Source organism: Excalfactoria chinensis, chromosome 4, assembly GCF_039878825.1.
Source record: "Excalfactoria chinensis isolate bCotChi1 chromosome 4, bCotChi1.hap2, whole genome shotgun sequence".
In the NCBI taxonomy this organism is placed as follows: Eukaryota; Metazoa; Chordata; class Aves; order Galliformes; family Phasianidae; genus Excalfactoria; species Excalfactoria chinensis.
Window position 1 is genome coordinate 66997288 of NC_092828.1, and position 16374 is coordinate 67013661.

At 44.1% G+C, this 16374-nt stretch overlaps 2 protein-coding genes across 2 annotated transcripts in view; both read right to left on the reverse strand.

The window, feature by feature from the left end:
* Window positions 1–3975: 3975 nt before the first annotated feature.
* LRAT (lecithin retinol acyltransferase) lies at window positions 3976–7024 on the reverse strand. Its single transcript, XM_072335899.1, has 2 exons — window positions 6405–7024; window positions 3976–6028 (listed from the first exon to the last, which is right to left on the reverse strand). The coding sequence occupies exons 1-2, from the start codon at window positions 6948–6950 to the stop codon at window positions 5876–5878; spliced, it is 699 nt and encodes a 232-aa protein (XP_072192000.1). The 5' UTR covers window positions 6951–7024; the 3' UTR covers window positions 3976–5875.
* Window positions 7025–10518: 3494 nt separating this feature from the next.
* Window positions 10519–16374, reverse strand: part of LOC140251742 (uncharacterized) — a 42877-nt gene continuing 37021 nt past the window's right edge. Inside the window, exons 19-20 of the mRNA XM_072335812.1 lie at window positions 12677–12767; window positions 10519–12157 (exon numbers count right to left, since the gene is read on the reverse strand). Coding sequence (XP_072191913.1) covers window positions 12083–12157; window positions 12677–12767 — 166 coding nt within the window. The 3' untranslated portion in view covers window positions 10519–12082. The remainder of the gene's footprint in view (window positions 12158–12676; window positions 12768–16374) is intronic.

The following is a 16374-nucleotide window of genomic DNA, read 5'->3' on the forward strand; positions in this document are numbered from 1 at the left end:
AATATGAACATCCAATTCAGCTGGGAAGGTAGAATCAAATATACCCAAATGCATGGGCTTGTTTAACTGCCAGTTTTGCCCATTGGAAAGCCTTGTGTTCCATTCTCCCCCAGTTGCCCCTTTTTTTGAGTCTATATAAAAGTCTCATTAGCTATGCTAAATGAAATACAAATCAACACCAGTATCCCAATAAACCCAAGAACTCCTGCAGCTGCTTTGGTGTTTAGGAACTGGGAATGCCTGAACTTCATCTATGACAGCACTGGGTAGTACTTTGGTTTCAAGTGGGTATGAGTACAAAACAGGATCAAGAGATGGTATTCACTCACGTCCCACAAGCTGCAGTGATGTGATAGCACGATGTTAAGCCAGTCTTCTTCCACTTGGGCTAGATGCAGTTCAGTTTTCCACAGCTATACTGTTTCAGGTTCTGCAGGCTACCAAGTCGTCACTGGCTCCAGGTTACTCAGTCTGTGCATTACCCCACTGTTCAGACAGACTGTGAATAAGTGTGGTTGAAACCAGGGGCCTCCCTCCCCCTGAAGATATGCTTGGAGCTAAGTACAATCTCGTACAAAAGCAGAAATAGCAGAAGTTACTGTGGTTGATATCTAATTCCTGTCTTTCAAGCAGGGCTATGGGAGACCTCTCATTATCTTCGCACCTGCATTTCTTCACTTGAGAACAGAAGTCATTAATAACTTTCTTCCTACCATGTGACACTGGCAGACCCACCCTTCTCCGTGCTTCTGTGCAGTGCTAAATGGAAATGTACAGGTACAAGATTGCAGGGAACATAGATGCAAGTCTGAGTCAGGCCTAAGACTATGCAGAGCATTATGCAGCTTGGCAAGTTTAGCAGCACATAACCCTTCATTTGCTTGTAATTCTTAATTATATGAAGCAGCATATCTACTTAGCCTCACAGAAAACTCTGGTTTCACAGGGAATGAAGTTGCCTTCTGGTAAAAGAACTGTACATCTCATTTATCTGCTATGTTCTATGCAAGAAACACACAATCTTAGGCAAGTTAACCAAGTCTTGCAGCTGGCAAGAAGACATGAAGACATTTATTCTCCCAGTTATAGACACAGGGAAGACATTTGTGGATTAAAAGCTATAGGAGAATTAGAAGAAGAAACTAAAGGCAATAGGTACAGCAGGTATCTGAATACAAAAAGAATGCTCCACCAAAGTGCCCAACATTTGTTCTTGCCTGATGGCATCTTCCTTCTTTCTACCTGGAAGATTCCTGAATAGCTTGCAATGTGTTGAAATCAGGAACATCCCAATCTTAGCCTTTCTGATTCCCGATTAAGCCTCGGGATGTGCTTCCCACTCACAGCCTCAGTAGCACCCATCGACCACGAGAAGCAACAGCTTCCTCAGCAGCGCTAAAATACGCAGGGCTCCAGCAGAACCAGCTCACAGTGGAAGCTTCAAACTTGGAACCAAAGGTACTGCCCAATTTGATAGAAGTAATTCCATCTTCAACTGTCCCAGTCATCAGACAAAAGTAGAGAAGGGTGACACGTGGCCACCTCCCAGCCATATAGAGTGGTGAATGCTGGATGCAGTCTGAGAAGGTGCTAGAAAGATGTACCCCCCCCCACCCCTACCCCGCCTACAGAAACGCTGTAGCTATCAACCTTATAAAAGGTTGTTGCTGTTTCTACACCAGCACTGCTCAGTCAGGAAGGAACCTAAGGGTTTGCATGACAAATGGGCAAAGACAGCTATACCTTAGAACTCTGGCGGGACTAATCAATGAAGAACTGATTAATAACAGAAATCTAAAGCTACGAGGCACCTCACAAAAAGTTTTCCACCTTGTGACACAGAATCAAAACATAAATCAGTTTTGCTACAGAGAACTGCTGCACTCGGATCGGTGTGACTATGATTTAAGCTTTCCCACAGCCTCTATTCTCAGCTCCGTACCCTAAGTGCTCCCGTGACCAGAAGTGAAGCTATGTCACAATATACGACAGAAAGCCGAGTTTTAAGAATATTTTCCAAAAACCAGCCCTCAACTATTTATATTCCTATAGTAGAGCACGTGCTCTGTTTTATAAGCGCAGTGTCCTGAAAGATTTCCATAGGGCTTACAGGAAAAATCAATCCACTGCAGCAAAGGGCCTCAAACGAGCATGCTGTAGCATCTTCATTTCAGACCAGTCAGCCCATTCAGGACAATTAAGTGCTTACAGGGATCGTGCTGAGCTATTATTTCAAAGCCAGGAGTCAATGGCTCCGAGAATCACCTGAGAACTTTTTTCATCTCAATGGAAAAAGGTGATGCAAACTAACGAGTGTCTAACACGGTTCTGTACCATTCAGTAGCGCGTGACTATTTATTATGAGAACACGCAGTAAGTAATGCTGCACCACATCGCTTGTAGAGATGACAGTACTGGTGTTTCTTGTAGCTGCAGCTCGCTTTCTAAAACCTGGCTGCATGACGTCAAGTCACACAGCAGTTCAGTTCTAACTCCCTGTTCCCCATCCCACAGAATCACAGAATCACAGAATGACCCGGGTTGGAAGGGACCTCAAGGATCATGTAGTTCCAACCCAGACATCCCTTCAGACTTTAACAAGTAATGCTGGTTTTGCTTTCATTAAGAGCCTCAGTGGTATACATAGCATTCTCCTCCAGCACAGGAGGACCCAAAGGTGAAATCAAGCAGCAGATGACTACTCACCCACAAAATGAGTAATAGGTTATGTTCCAAGCTAAAATAAATAGAGACAGAAAGCTCGGTGTTCTAATGCCTTCGTTTAGGAACCTTTTCCCCTGTTTTAAACACAGGTTTTGTAAAAACATCTCGAGCCCCATGAATGCTCATTTCATTTTTGTTTTCTTTGGAAAGGCCAAAGCGAAACATCTCTCCTTTTCACTTGGTGTCCTCGCTACGTGCATTTCCCAGCGGCGCAGGGCAGTGGTTACACCCCTCCATTACACATTCACATTTAACCACACAGCTTCCCAGAACAGCCCCACCGCTAAAATGACCTGCAGCTCTAGATTTACGCTCCCTGTCACCACCACTTAACAGTCATCAGTGAACAATGTCACTTCTAAACTCACCAGCTTTCCCAACAGATGAACCGCTCGGCAGCTTTCCACGGCTTTCTCTCACAACTGGCTCCTTCATTTCAGCAGCGTCGTGCTTGAGCTCAAGGCTGAAACGCAAGGCTTGACCTTGGGGAAGCGCTTATTTTCACTCGAGTCATTACAGACAAGAAGTTGACACTGACATTTACCGAACTATTTCAGAGCGTAACCACCACCTGCTGAGCTGAACATGAGAATTCATGCCTGCTAGTCCTACCTTTCCCTTAGTGCGCGACTTACCTGACTTGTGTTTGACTTCCACAATATCTGTGTCTCTGCTACAATTGCCAGCAGCCAGAAAAACTCCTCACCCACCGCACAGCTGCATTTCTCTTCCTTCACCTAAGCTATTACTCATCTCCGAGGTAAGGCTACAGCCCCACAGTCTGCACTATTTCATAGTATTCTGTAAGCTTCTTAAAACTTGACAATTTGAAGGGAAAATCTCTAATACTAATAATTAGGTAACTGTGAGAAGCTGGTTTCATTTCTTTCATTCAGATGCCTATCAGAATCCCAGCGCAGCTCCGTGGGTTAATCTCAGTGCTTCCTGTACAGCACCGTCAGCAAGGCAGAGCATTGGCCCTTTGATACAGAACCTAGAGCAGCGATGTTTATCCACTGTCCAACAATCTCACTTATGATTTGGTTCCTGGTCATGACCCCGCTGTATATCATATAAGCGAATCATAAGGATTACTGGAATTCTTATAAACCCCCGGTAAATAAAGTGTGAAAGAAAAGCACACTGGTAATCAAACACCATATAAGTGCATGTTAACGGCCCATTCAGTGCCCTACTGGGGCACATCGGAGAAATGCTATAACATTATACTCCATATCGAGAGACATTTTCAAACGAATAAATTCTATTTATATGGTTACAATAGTGACTGGTGACTACAGTTCATTACCTTATGCACAGCGAATACAAAAAGCTCCTTGGAATTTATGTAAATACTACTGACACGTGCTCTATGAAAAAACAACTCACAGTAAGTTAAAATACCAAAAACCACCTTAACTTGGAAAGTTTACCAAACACGGTTACGTGGAGCATCTCAGTCTTTGAAAGCAGAACAGAAACTGTTTGCAAGGACCCGATAGTAATTGATAGACAACTTCTTTGGAGTTGGGCTGCAGACTGGAAGTGTACTGAAAGCTATGCTGAAATCCATGCTCAGTTGATGACAGCAATAGTGCTGCTGTTTCCTATGAGACTGGGATTTCACTCTAGTCTTTGCATCCTTTGTCAGTTATAGTGAAGCAGCCGGAGAGGAAAGATGATTAGAGAGCAGCCAAGTAGGTTCGCAGTTCAAGAATCCAATTTTCAAACAGCCTTGAGGTCTAGGGAGAGGTAAGGGAGTTTACAATGGAGCTACACTAAGTCTTAATGGAAAAATGGGACAAAAATGGCACCTTCCAGTAGCTGAGCTGATCAGAACACTGAACACCACTCAGAAAGGAGTCAGTCTGAGGTTGCATCCTTGGTAAAGGCATCATTGTGTTTGCCTTTGACTAGGAAGGGAGGCAGGCATACTGTGCCGTCATGTAAGTGCGTGTAGAGCAAGACACTCCAAAGCTGACTGATATCCTTGCACACATTAAGACACTGCTGAGGAGGAAAAAACAAGAAAGCAAAAAATAAAAGTATCTTCTAGCACTGATAACATGATTTCAAATGGAGTTTTACATAGCCTTGATCAACAGAAAGGACGCAACATTGGAGATGGAACGTTTTTAGCTGGTTTGCCACTGGGTACTTATTTGCAAGAGAGGAGCATAGAAAGACATCTTCCTTCACAGTGGCTGCAGGAACCACACCAATGAACGCTGATGCCTTACAACACCCACATAGCTCTAATTACTGTGGGAAAGAAAGAGCTAAATAAATACGCATTCATTTTCCTCCCCCTCCATGCCATGTGCCCTGCAAGTCTAGAAACCCATGACATCTGCATGTCACAAGCTTTCAAAAAGCAAACTGTTTTCCTCCCGTACTGCCTGGAAGCTCTCTGCAGCCATTTGCATTCACCATACCCTCCACTACCAGCAGCAAAGAAAATGCCAAGGGATCACAGACTTTCCGTACCACCAACCCAATCAGAAAATTGCTGAGCATGCATTTTTTTTTTTGCTGTTTATGCCACTGATATGAATGAGAGATATGAATGTGGCCATTTCCCAGGAGGGAACTCAAAGCCAATCTGGCCAGATGTGACAGTGCAGCACAGTACCCAGGCAAGGGCCACCTTCTCTTTTTTCTTGGCTATCAAATATGGTCAGCTTACCTGACTGCATCTCCATGATAGAACATTTCAGGAACGGAGACAGTAACTCCTGCACATTAATGAGCTCTACCAAAGTAAGATGTCAGTAATTCTGAATACCCATCACTGCGTGGTACTCCATCATCTATTTTTATTAATAGCTGTAGCACCCAGGCACGCAGCTAGGAGATAAAAGAACACGAAGGGCACGAGCAGAATCACTTAAGGCTAAAGGCATGCAGCAGAACTGCATCACACCCCTACGTTTTCATTATTTTAAAGGTGTGTGAAAATGTATTGAGATTTTCAGGAAATCTATTATTTGGCTTACACAGTAAGCTATACCTTGTGCACTGTGTTCTAGACAGAGCTGCATTTGAAAGTGGCACACAAGGTTAAGTAACTTTACACAGCGCCAGCAAGTAATTTGTGCTCTCATAAATACAGTAGTGTACATCCTATATACAAACAGCTGCGGGCAGGCTGTTAGCCAGCCATCCACAGAATGAAGGTAATGAAGATGGTGGGGAGTGTGGTGGAGGGTGCCAGACCGAGGCAGATGATGGATGCTAAGCCCACGAGCACTGAAGCAAGAACGCTCCTCTGGTCACGAATGATCATCTTGATGGTCTCACAGAACTGCAAGGAAAAAGAAAAGAAGAAAAAGAAAGAAAGAGTAAATGGTCAGGGTTAAGGAGGAAAGGGTTGAGATGACAGCTGGGATCGCTGCCTTCTCTAGTACAGAGGGGGCTGCTGGTGCCACAGCACTGACACGTTGTGTGAGAGCATGCAGCCCGCCGCTCCGTCACCACGGGAGCTTTAGCTAATGTCGTTAATCGGAACTGAGCCCCGTTTCCAGCCAGCGGAGGTGAGGTCGCATACTGTCCCGCAGCCCAGCACTGGAGTAAAGCGGGGCAGCGCAACCGCAGCCTGCCAGCTCTCAGCGGCACTTGTGACTTCAGGAGTCAGGGACTCACTTGGGGGCTGCCCCTGCCGCCCCTCCCCAGGGCTGTACCTTGTCGGTCTGGAAGCTGACCGGAGCTCCGTAGCGGCAGTAGGTGACGAAGTGCTCGCAGTTGTTCCAGAGCAGGCTGTACGCTGTGGCGCCCACCAGCTTCTCCGCACGGCGGGCGGCCTCCTCGCTGCCCAGCACCTGGTCCTTGAACAGCCGGTCCATGTGGTTGACCAGGATGCTGCCGCCATAGGCAAAGTCCTCCACCGTGTCCACGCGGATGCTGGCCGTCTTGGTGATGACGCCCAGGATGAGCCGCTTGTTGGTCACCACCCGCTGGATCTGCCGGTGGTCGTCAGTGAAGGCGGGCAGGATGTCGGGCATCAAGTGGGCGACACGGTTCTCACCCAGGTAGATGCCGAAGTGGATGAACAGGGTGCGCGGCACCTCCAGCAGGTCACCCCGCCTGAAGCAGCTCGTGTCGTAGTAGCCGGAGGCGGCCGGTGGCGGCTCCCCGCCCTCGGTGCCCGCCGGCAGCGCCCGGACGTGGACGAAAAGCAGCAGCTTCTCCAGCAGCAGCGAGGCCGCCTGCGGCACCGACTTCTTCATGGCCGGCCGGGCCGAGGACGGGAGGAAACCGGGGCGCCGCCGAACAGCCCCGCTTTTCTAGGCGGCCGGCCGGGGCGGGGCGGGCACGCGGGGCCACCCCCCCGGCTGCGTGCGGGGAGCGCCCGCCCCGCTCCACCGGGGAATGCCGCCCGCCAGGCTCCGTCCGCAGCCGGGACCGGCACGGGGGAACTAGTCCCCGTCACGATCCGGCTCGGTCCGAAGGGCTCAGAAAGAACGGGAAGAAAGCAAGAGGCATCGCCGTGCGTTTTGTTTCATGCTAATCCATTACGTGAATGGCTAACTCCTGGCAACGAAGCCTACAAAAGAGCGGCTCTCACCGGCCAACAAAGCCGACCCGTCTACAGGGTTCGGTAGCCGAGCCGCTTTCCGCCCCCAGGGCTGCGGGATGATGGATGGGGCCGGCATTCATGGCACCTGGGAGATGACAGGGCCCGTCCGTGCCGCGGCTCCCTGCCCGCCGCCTTTGTGCGGCCGCTTTCGCCTCTCTGCACACCAGGCGCTGAGGAATAGGGGCAGAAGCGCCGGGTGAGGGGCAGCTTGTTGGAACGTCTGCACTCAGAGCCGGGTTCCCAGCGGCTCTTCCCTGCAGGTTGTGTGCACGGTTGTGGTTGCCACACAGCCAAGTACAAGGGAAGCTGTGTAACGTTTGGCACCTCGCCACAGGCAAACAGATGTGAAACAGCAAGTTATTTTTCCTACGAAATTACTTCCAACCCGAGAGCCTGGGGACCATGGACAAGAAGCCCAGAAGAACCTCAAGCTGTGGGACTCCTTTGGTTGCTCCAGGAGAAAGGGCTCAACATCCCTTTGCTTTCCGCTGTGGAACAGCTCTGGTACGAAGGGCAAGGCCCACCATGACACGTACCGAGCCAAGGTTCAAGGGAGGTTCCCGCACACAAGAACTATCAGGCTTATCGCTGACACGAAGCAGTTTTTCCACCACTCCTCAGTGACGCCAACACGTTATGAGAACACACTGCCCTCCTCATTCCTCCTGCCCCAAGCAGGGAGCTTCCTGAGGAGCTCGAGATTGTTCTCAGCTTGTTTCACCTACACAGACGTCCCCAGGAACCTCCCTCAGCCTCTAAGCGCAGACCAGGGCTCCAGCACTGCTTGCCAATGCGATCAGGCATTTGGGATTTTCTCTGAAGGGTCTCAGCCAAACTTTTTATGCAACGAAGGCTTAGCTCTCTCCAGTCAGTTACAAAGGAGGAAATACCCTGTAGATGCAGCTCGTGGTGCTGGTAGGAACCAGTGGATTAGCGACAAGTCACATAATTATTTAAACTCTTTCAAATCCAGATGTACCGATACACGTAGAAAGGTTGATGCATTTGCTCACAGCTATTAGTGAACAAAAACATGGGCAAGGGGCTTTATGCACTTTTAACTGGCACATTTTTAAGGGACTGGAGAAAGGGTGCAGGTTAAAAACACATCACGGGGCTGGTCCAGAGATGGAACAATGTGACACAGCCAGAGGTTTTCAAAGACTTCACTTGAAGTCCTGGCACAGAATCATTCATCTTTCTCTCCTGGAAGCATAAACCTTCCATCTCGAGGCTCCCTCCATCCAGCCCTACCGTCTCAAGGTTCCCTCATCTCAGAACTGCCAAGGGCCTGCATGGTCTCTTTTGAAGCAAATGTAATCCTTCACAGCTACAGTTCAGGTCTCTCTCCTACTCAGCACAAGAGAGGAATTCAGCTGAACTCCCTGACAGAAACAGACATTTCCTAACTGGATCTTTTCCTTGGAGACATCCTTTGTTTGCTCTCTTAATATCCACGAGCTTTAATCCGCTAAATCCTCATTTCAGGTAAATCCAGAGAAAAAGCCAGGATGAAACCGAAGAATCGCAACGAGGAGACTCAAAGTCTTACCACGGGGAAGGGTTTCAAAGGAGTAAGGTGACAGGTGTGACATTATGCAGTGGTCATTTCCTCATACCTTCATACCAAAGCACTAACAAACTTTGTCTCTGCCTCCCCCTAAAAGCACTCAATTTCAGAGTCTGAAACCCCAAAGGAATAAGCACAAAAGGCGTCACACAGACGACAGATCTGTGGGACTACTTCACTTTATACACGCTTCACTTACGTGGTGGCAGCAAGTGAAATCCACCCTGATAACACTGCCTTGAAACTGCAAAGCACTCCATACAACAAACTCAGTTCTGAAATAAACTCTTCAGATTCTGGAACAGCAAACCTACAGGCCAGCAACAGTCAGCCATCTTTCTCAAACTGCCACCATGCAAAGCCAAATTCAAAAGGTATAATTAGTTTTTCCCTCTGCTCAAAAGGGGGGGAAAAAAAGCCCAAAATATGTTGTGCATGAAAACTGTTTTGTCAGAGATGGGCAAATACAAAGCATACCTTGTGCCTCAGACTAAGCCTCCCATTACTTCTTTCCCATCTTCCTGGATCACTTCTGTGTAATAACTTTTAGAACTTTAATAGATTGAATTGCCTCAAAGCTGGCAAGATCACTTTGACATATGAAATATGATGCAGCAAATAAAGTACTTGTTTGGACTGTTACCTGCTATGGAATAATTATTTCATGACAGACCCCATGATTTGCCTTTGGGAGATGCAGTAATAAAGCTGAAGGAGGTGAAGGAATTCAGCGTCTGTTTTGTACTGCAGATGAGCCACGGCACAAAAAATATTCCCAGGTAAGAGGCATTAGCCAGTTTCCATTACACTGAAAACCCAGTACATGAGACGGACCCTTACTTTTAGGATTCGAGTCATTACTGTTTCCATCCTGCCCTCACAGTTAACAGAAGGGAAAAGGCAGGAAAGAAAGGCAACTGGAAGTGCAAGTTCTTGCCTACATGAGGAACAGCCCTGCTTTAACAAGCAGGCAAAATGTATTTGTTAACTAAAGTTAGGCCGATGCTAGCAGTATTCACACCCACCTTCTACTACAATTTATGCTTTAAACAAACGTTTTTCAATTACTGAATCTCTACTGCAGATTAACAAACAAATGCAGCTTTAACAAGCTTTCAGGTCAGCTGGGATTGCTGGAACAAATACAAGTTCATGAATTTAGAACACGTTAAGGAGGATAAAATCTTTGGATGGGGATTTCTGAGAGTATCTTATGCAAGAAAAGTACCTGGTGGGCAATGCCATTTGTTTTACACTGATGCCCTGAAATAAATAATGGACAGAAAACACATTTGTGAAGGAGGCATCCACACGGGGTAACTGCAGGGATAAAAAATAGCCCTTTTGTATTCCCATATCCAATCCATTGGAAGAGTTCTTTTAAGCAAACTGCAGCCTCCTCTGCAGAGCTCTGAGTGCCAAACTCTACAAAAGTCTATCATTTGCTTGTTGCATTTTTGTATCAAACAAAAGCAAAGCACGGATAAGACAAACTCTGATAGAAGAAGGGAACCAACGAGACAAAGCGTGAAACTGTAGGTTAGTGAAACAACCCCAAAACAAAGAGTTCTAAGAACCTCTGAAATATGTATCAAAGTTCTCCAGTAGAAGAGACAACTGAACGTGGCCAAAACAAACTCATACTTATAAATGTATACTTTAATTCCAAAATAGTTGCATACACATTTACAGTCACTTAAGCAGCATATTGAATAAACTGCATATATTTACCGTAGCCTTTCTTATCTCTGCAGGTTTGCTACTGAGGTCTACCTGTTTATTTGCAATTTCCTCTCAATATCTTTGCGTATTTTGCTAGGGTAAAAGGCTTCCAAATTATTAACAACAGTTTTCTAAACAAACAATGAATGTAAACATAAAAACCAGCAAAAAATATATGAAGTCGTATACTTTTCTGCAATGAAGTAATGATTGATTTGCATGACAACTTCCATGAACCATGCTGTATGCACAGGTAGGATTTACAGCTGGTTAAGAGAGCAACGTGCTTAGATGGATAAAGCTCTCACTTATACCTTCAAGTCAAAACCACAGGAAAAGGTGGGAACAATTTGTTGTATAATCCTCATTAGCAAGCAAGAGGCCTGGAAACTGGTAATAGTGGTAGCACAGTCTGAGATTTAGGAGAACAGTTTGAAGTTTACCCAATACTTACTTTTGTCCTTTTTTTTCTTACGTTATTAGTACAGTCTTCCCAAAATAAAAGGGAAGATTCATCTCTGAATAAAACTGTTGGAACGTGCAGAGTAACATCTGTATGGCTTCTGCAGAAGAAACAGAGCTATTTTGAGGGCCAGAATATCTATCCTGGCAGTGCCATAGGAACTGTGACATAGATCTTGGGAGTGTTTGCTTCATCAAGTGAAGAAGTTTTGAGTACCCCAATTTGGATACAGGGGAAAAGGGTGGATGGAGAAAGGGAAATGCGGAGGTGAAAACTGGAGTCAGAACAGACACAAGAGAGTGCTTCACTGGTATGGACTTGGCAGGGAGGCTGGAGCTCAAGGATCTTTAAGGTCCCTTCCAACCTAAGCCATTTTATGATTCATTAGGTAGATGTTGGAAATAGGAGATAAATCTGTCATTAATTGGACAGAGAGCTGGAAAGTTGGTGGATCACCACCAAAGGGCTGCATTTACTATTGGTCGCTACATAGTAGTAACAATTACTAAATTCCATCACCACCCATTAGGGAAAGCTGTTCTCCAGTGCCAGACAGCGCTAACTTCATGGTGATGCACAGCAGGTTATCCAGCTTCGCTCTACACACAGGATAAATACTGTTGACAGGAGCTCAACTACACGGGTCTATTTAATGTTCAAATAAAGATTTAGAGAAGGAAAACAAACGAATGGAACAGAAGGTCATTTTCATCTTGGAACAAAGACTATTTCGTCTCATAATTAAATGTTATGTTGCAATTTGTTTAGTTCTATTTTACAGGAAATAAATTAATTCTTCATCAAATGTATTATCTAGACCGGAAATGTCATCAGTCACAGGCAAAGCTATTAGTCTGGCATTACTCAAAACAGTTATTAATTGGTGCCATATAGCTAAGCCTCTGAGAGACAACTGTCACTGATTTCTCTGCGGTGACTTTTAAAAGTCTGACTCAAAAAAGCCAGTTCTCCTTTATGACATTTTTATGCTACTCGAAGTGTTAAAAACGTTTGTATCGAGCACCTGTTACTCTATCAATGATTTTAAATCAGGAACATTTTTAATCTGGAAATCCAACAGCATCTGCCCAAGTGCTTTGCCCTGTAAGGAGAGAAAAATAACAACAACCACTTACTATCTAAATATACAGTCTTTGTAAATTAAAACTGTATGTATATATATACATATACATATATATATATATATAATCAATATAAGTTTTATCATTGGTGTAAAAACTCAGCATGGTCAGTATGTTTAATGACAATGTTTTATTTGACGCTATATGTACTTAGATTTCAAGTGAGTTTTCAGTCAAGATTTGGATCATAGATTCACTCAAATTATACTTACCTTTTTTTGTAATTTATATTTATCTCTTCCATTTAATTGCCTGACTTGTGAATTAACGCAATTACGTGTGAAAAAGCATTTTATCTTAAACAGATTGAATAGTTTGTTCAATTTGTTACCTGCTAAAATAAAGGAGTTCAGCTCTGCTACCCAATTCACACCTAGCATCATCCTACCTTGTGAACAGTCCCACAGCTAACAACAAAGCATTGAGAAAACAATGCAATATTTAGTTACAAAATATAAACGCATTAAATCAATACATGCCTGCGGGTCACTTCTTAGGGACGCCACGCCACCACCACCAAGGGAATTCTTCAAAACAAAATTTAATGCATGGATTCCTGGCAGTTCATATCTGTAAAATAAGATTTATATTCTTGTTACACCCCCTCCACCCCAGAGATTTTGGACAAAAACTCATTTAAACAGAACAGAAGCAAAAGACTGTGCAAAAACCTGTGTGCTTTTGATAACACCCTCTATTGGTAAGTCAAGTCTAGAAGTTAAACTGAAGGTTAACCTGTCCTACTTTCTTATTTCTCATCCTTAAACCCACAATCCAGGTCCTGCACTTTGGCCACAATAACCCCATGCAGCACTATAGGCCTGGATTGACTGTGAAGAGGAAATGGACCTGGGGGTTTTGGTTGATGCTCAGCTGAACATGAGCCGACAGTGTGCCCAGGTAGCCAAGAAGGCCAATGGCATTTTGACCTGCATTAGAAATAGTGTGGCCAGCAGGAGCAGAGAGGTAATCATCCTCCTGTACTCAGCACTGGTGAGGCCACATCTCGAGTATTTTATTCAGTTTTGGGCCCCTCACAACAAGAAAGACATCGAGGCCTTGGAGCATGTCCAGAGAAGGGCAACGAAACTGGTGAGGGGTCTGGAGCACAAGTCTTACGAGGAGCAGCTGAAGGAGCTGGGATTGTTTAGTCTGGAGAAGAGGATGCTCAGGGGAGACCTCATTGCACTCTACAACTTCCTGAAGGGAGGCTGTGATGATGGAGGGGTTTGGCCTCTTCTCCCAGGCAAGAAACAGGGCCTGAGGAAATGACCACAAGTTGTACCAGAGGAGATTTAGATTAGACACAACGAAAAACGTTTTCTCTCAGAGAGTGGTCAGGCACTGGAATGGCTGCCAGGAAGGTGGTGGAGTTGCTGTCCCTGGCAGCGTTCAAGGGGTGTCTGGATGAGGAGCTAGGAGAGATGGTTTAGTGGTTTGCTGTACAGTAATGGGAGGGCGGTCGGACTAGATGATCTTGTAGGTCCTTTCCAACCTTGTGATTCTATGACTTGTCAGTCCTTAATAGTTCTAAAGGAAGATCATAAAGTAATAATTCTCTCCCTATTTAATGTCAAAATTCATAAATTTCTAATTAGCCACTTTTCTCATTTCCATCTCTCCTGTCATTTAGAAAGCTCTAGAAGCACGAGTTTCAAATCTAGTGTGATTTAAGAAAACACAATGGACAGAAGGAAGTATTTTTAATATTTCCTATGTCTGATACTGAAAAAAAATAATCACATAATCCCCAGAACTCACTTTTCTGATGCTGCCTGCAAGCTGATTTGGAAGTCACACTCAGTGTTACTAAGAAATAACGATGACTCAGTAGCTCAAACTCTTGCAACTACGGAGAATTTAACAAGCAAAGCTACATTTCATCACTTCACTGGAGCCACGTGCTTCGTTAAGATAAAACAATTTTATTTTCGTATGACAGACCCATTTTCCTGTTCCACTGCCACTATATGCTTTTTTTCATCCTTGCTTTTGGTTGCTGCATTTCCAGTTTGGAAACTTTCGTAGAAGTCTGGCAAATGGCTTCATGATTTCCTAGCAAAGCTATTTCAGATTCCATAAATAGGTCTGTAGCATATTTCCATCTGCAATTCCTTCCACAGTTTTCCAGTGCTTTGTCTACTTCTGTGTCCTCATCCAGTGCTCCTTGGTTTTTTGCTTTCCTCCATTACTTTCTTTATCTAAGGACTTGATGGCTTTCCTTTTTATTTATTTATTTCCCCCCACCTCTTAGGAAAGAATTTAATCACAATATCAGCAAGACACGAGGAATAACTGAAAAAGACCTTATCCAGCTCTTGCTGTGTCTCCAGATGTTTGACTGCTACAGTTTAAATCACATTTCCTCCAGTACTGCTTGCTTCTCTTTAGTCATTTATCTGATCTTCATCTGTTTGCAACAGATTCTTCAAATCTTTTATAAAAAACCTGTATTTTCTTGCAGTACTCTTCTATGGTCGAGGTTTATCTTCTCCAGTCCCTCTTAGTATTGTAAAACTTAGGGCTATTGTTGATACTATTCAGCATTCAACAGCAATGCGTAGAACAGAGTAATTGTAGCAGTGTCATCTATGTAACTGATTAATAACATAATCAACAAGGATTAGAGAACCTCACAGCATTTTTCTATACGCAAAAGCAATTTAAAAGTATTGGTTTATTACAAATTTATTGTTTTGTTCCTCAGTTCTTCACAGCAAGTATTTAAAAAAATACCCTCACGGATTCTAACTCAGTTCTAATACAAATGCAATTCTGTGCTATAGAAATAGGTAACTGCAGCAATAATAATGAAAGATGTTGTAGTGGAAATGCTAAGTCACGGCTTGAACCAGTGATGGAGAAGCAGGTGGGAAGGTAAAGGCACCTCAGGGGAGCTGAGGTGCATGCAATGCAAGGCAATGCAGTCCTGGATTTCATTTAAGGAATGGCAGTGGAGGCAAGGGTATCTTGCTGGAGTTACCTGCCTACCTGAGATCTTCCAAGGGTAAGCTTCTTTTCCTGCTTCTGTGCCCATAGCTGCTCCATTTGAGCACATCCTTACCTGCTCTAGCCTAGGACTTTGCTACTATCATTGCTATGTTTTCCATTGTGTTACAGCATTACAATTGTGTACAATTCTAGTGCTGACAGGAGATGAGAGAGTTCTCAATAAGGAAAACAATACGTAGTGAACTAGTGAAGTATTTCATTTTCAGGTTTTGTATAAGAGAAAAATGCTCCCTTCTCCAGTCATATTCACTCTCTAGCACTTTAGCACAATCACTTCTCAATTTATAAAGTGCTGCACGTGCAACACCACATAGGTAAGATTGTATTGGCAAAATGAAGTGTAAAATGACTAAAGGGAAAATAGACCCTTTAACATGCAGTAACATCTTATAGCTACCGTAAGCCTTACCGCAGCATTAATGCTATTTTTTAAACAGCAGTACCATTCAGACTTGTATAAGACTGACATCCTCCTTTAAACACAGAGCAAATTTCTGAGTACGACACTCTCTTACTTTGCTTGATTTGGATTAGCCTAACTTTGCTTGCACATTACTGCTACACACAGGAAACACTATGATTACTTGCTGGGAAGGTACTCTTCCTAAGTGGTGATGGGGGAACAAAGCAATTGTATTTTCCCATCTTTATCTCTGAAAAATCATCTTTTGCTACCGTGTTACCTGAAATTCTGCAGGCTTCTGAGTTTACAGTGCTCTTTATCAAGAATAATCCCATCTTTTTTGGTTATCTATTCTAACAGCCTTAAGGAAAAAAAATGAAAAGCTGACAATCTGTTCTGTATTGAAGTAGAACCATAGTTGGTATGTTTTTAATTGCAAAAATAATGTCTGTTGTTTAACGACTCATATTTCAAATGAAGGAAAATACGACAGCCCTTCTTACAATAATAAAACCTAAAAATAAGTGAGCAATTTCAAAGAAATCACGCAATCTGAAGCACACAAGCATAATACTTACAATCCTAAACAGTTCCACATATGGATCTATTCTTTTTTCCCCCCAGAAGTTTTTCAGTTGTCTCACACAGCTCCACTATCACATCATTAAAAGAAACCAAACCCAGGAACAAATAATCTAATTAATCAGATTTAATTGCCTTTACCCAGACACAGCAAATCTGAACTTCATGAATATAAAGAGT

Coding starts and splice junctions, on each gene's coding strand:
- LRAT (XM_072335899.1), bottom strand. CDS start 6,950: ATGAAGAAGTCGGTGCCGCAGGCGGCCTCGCTGCTGCTGGAGAAGCTG. Junction 6,029..6,404: donor TCAGCTTCCAGACCGACAAG/GTACAGCCCTGG, acceptor TTTTCCTTGCAG/TTCTGTGAGACCATCAAGAT.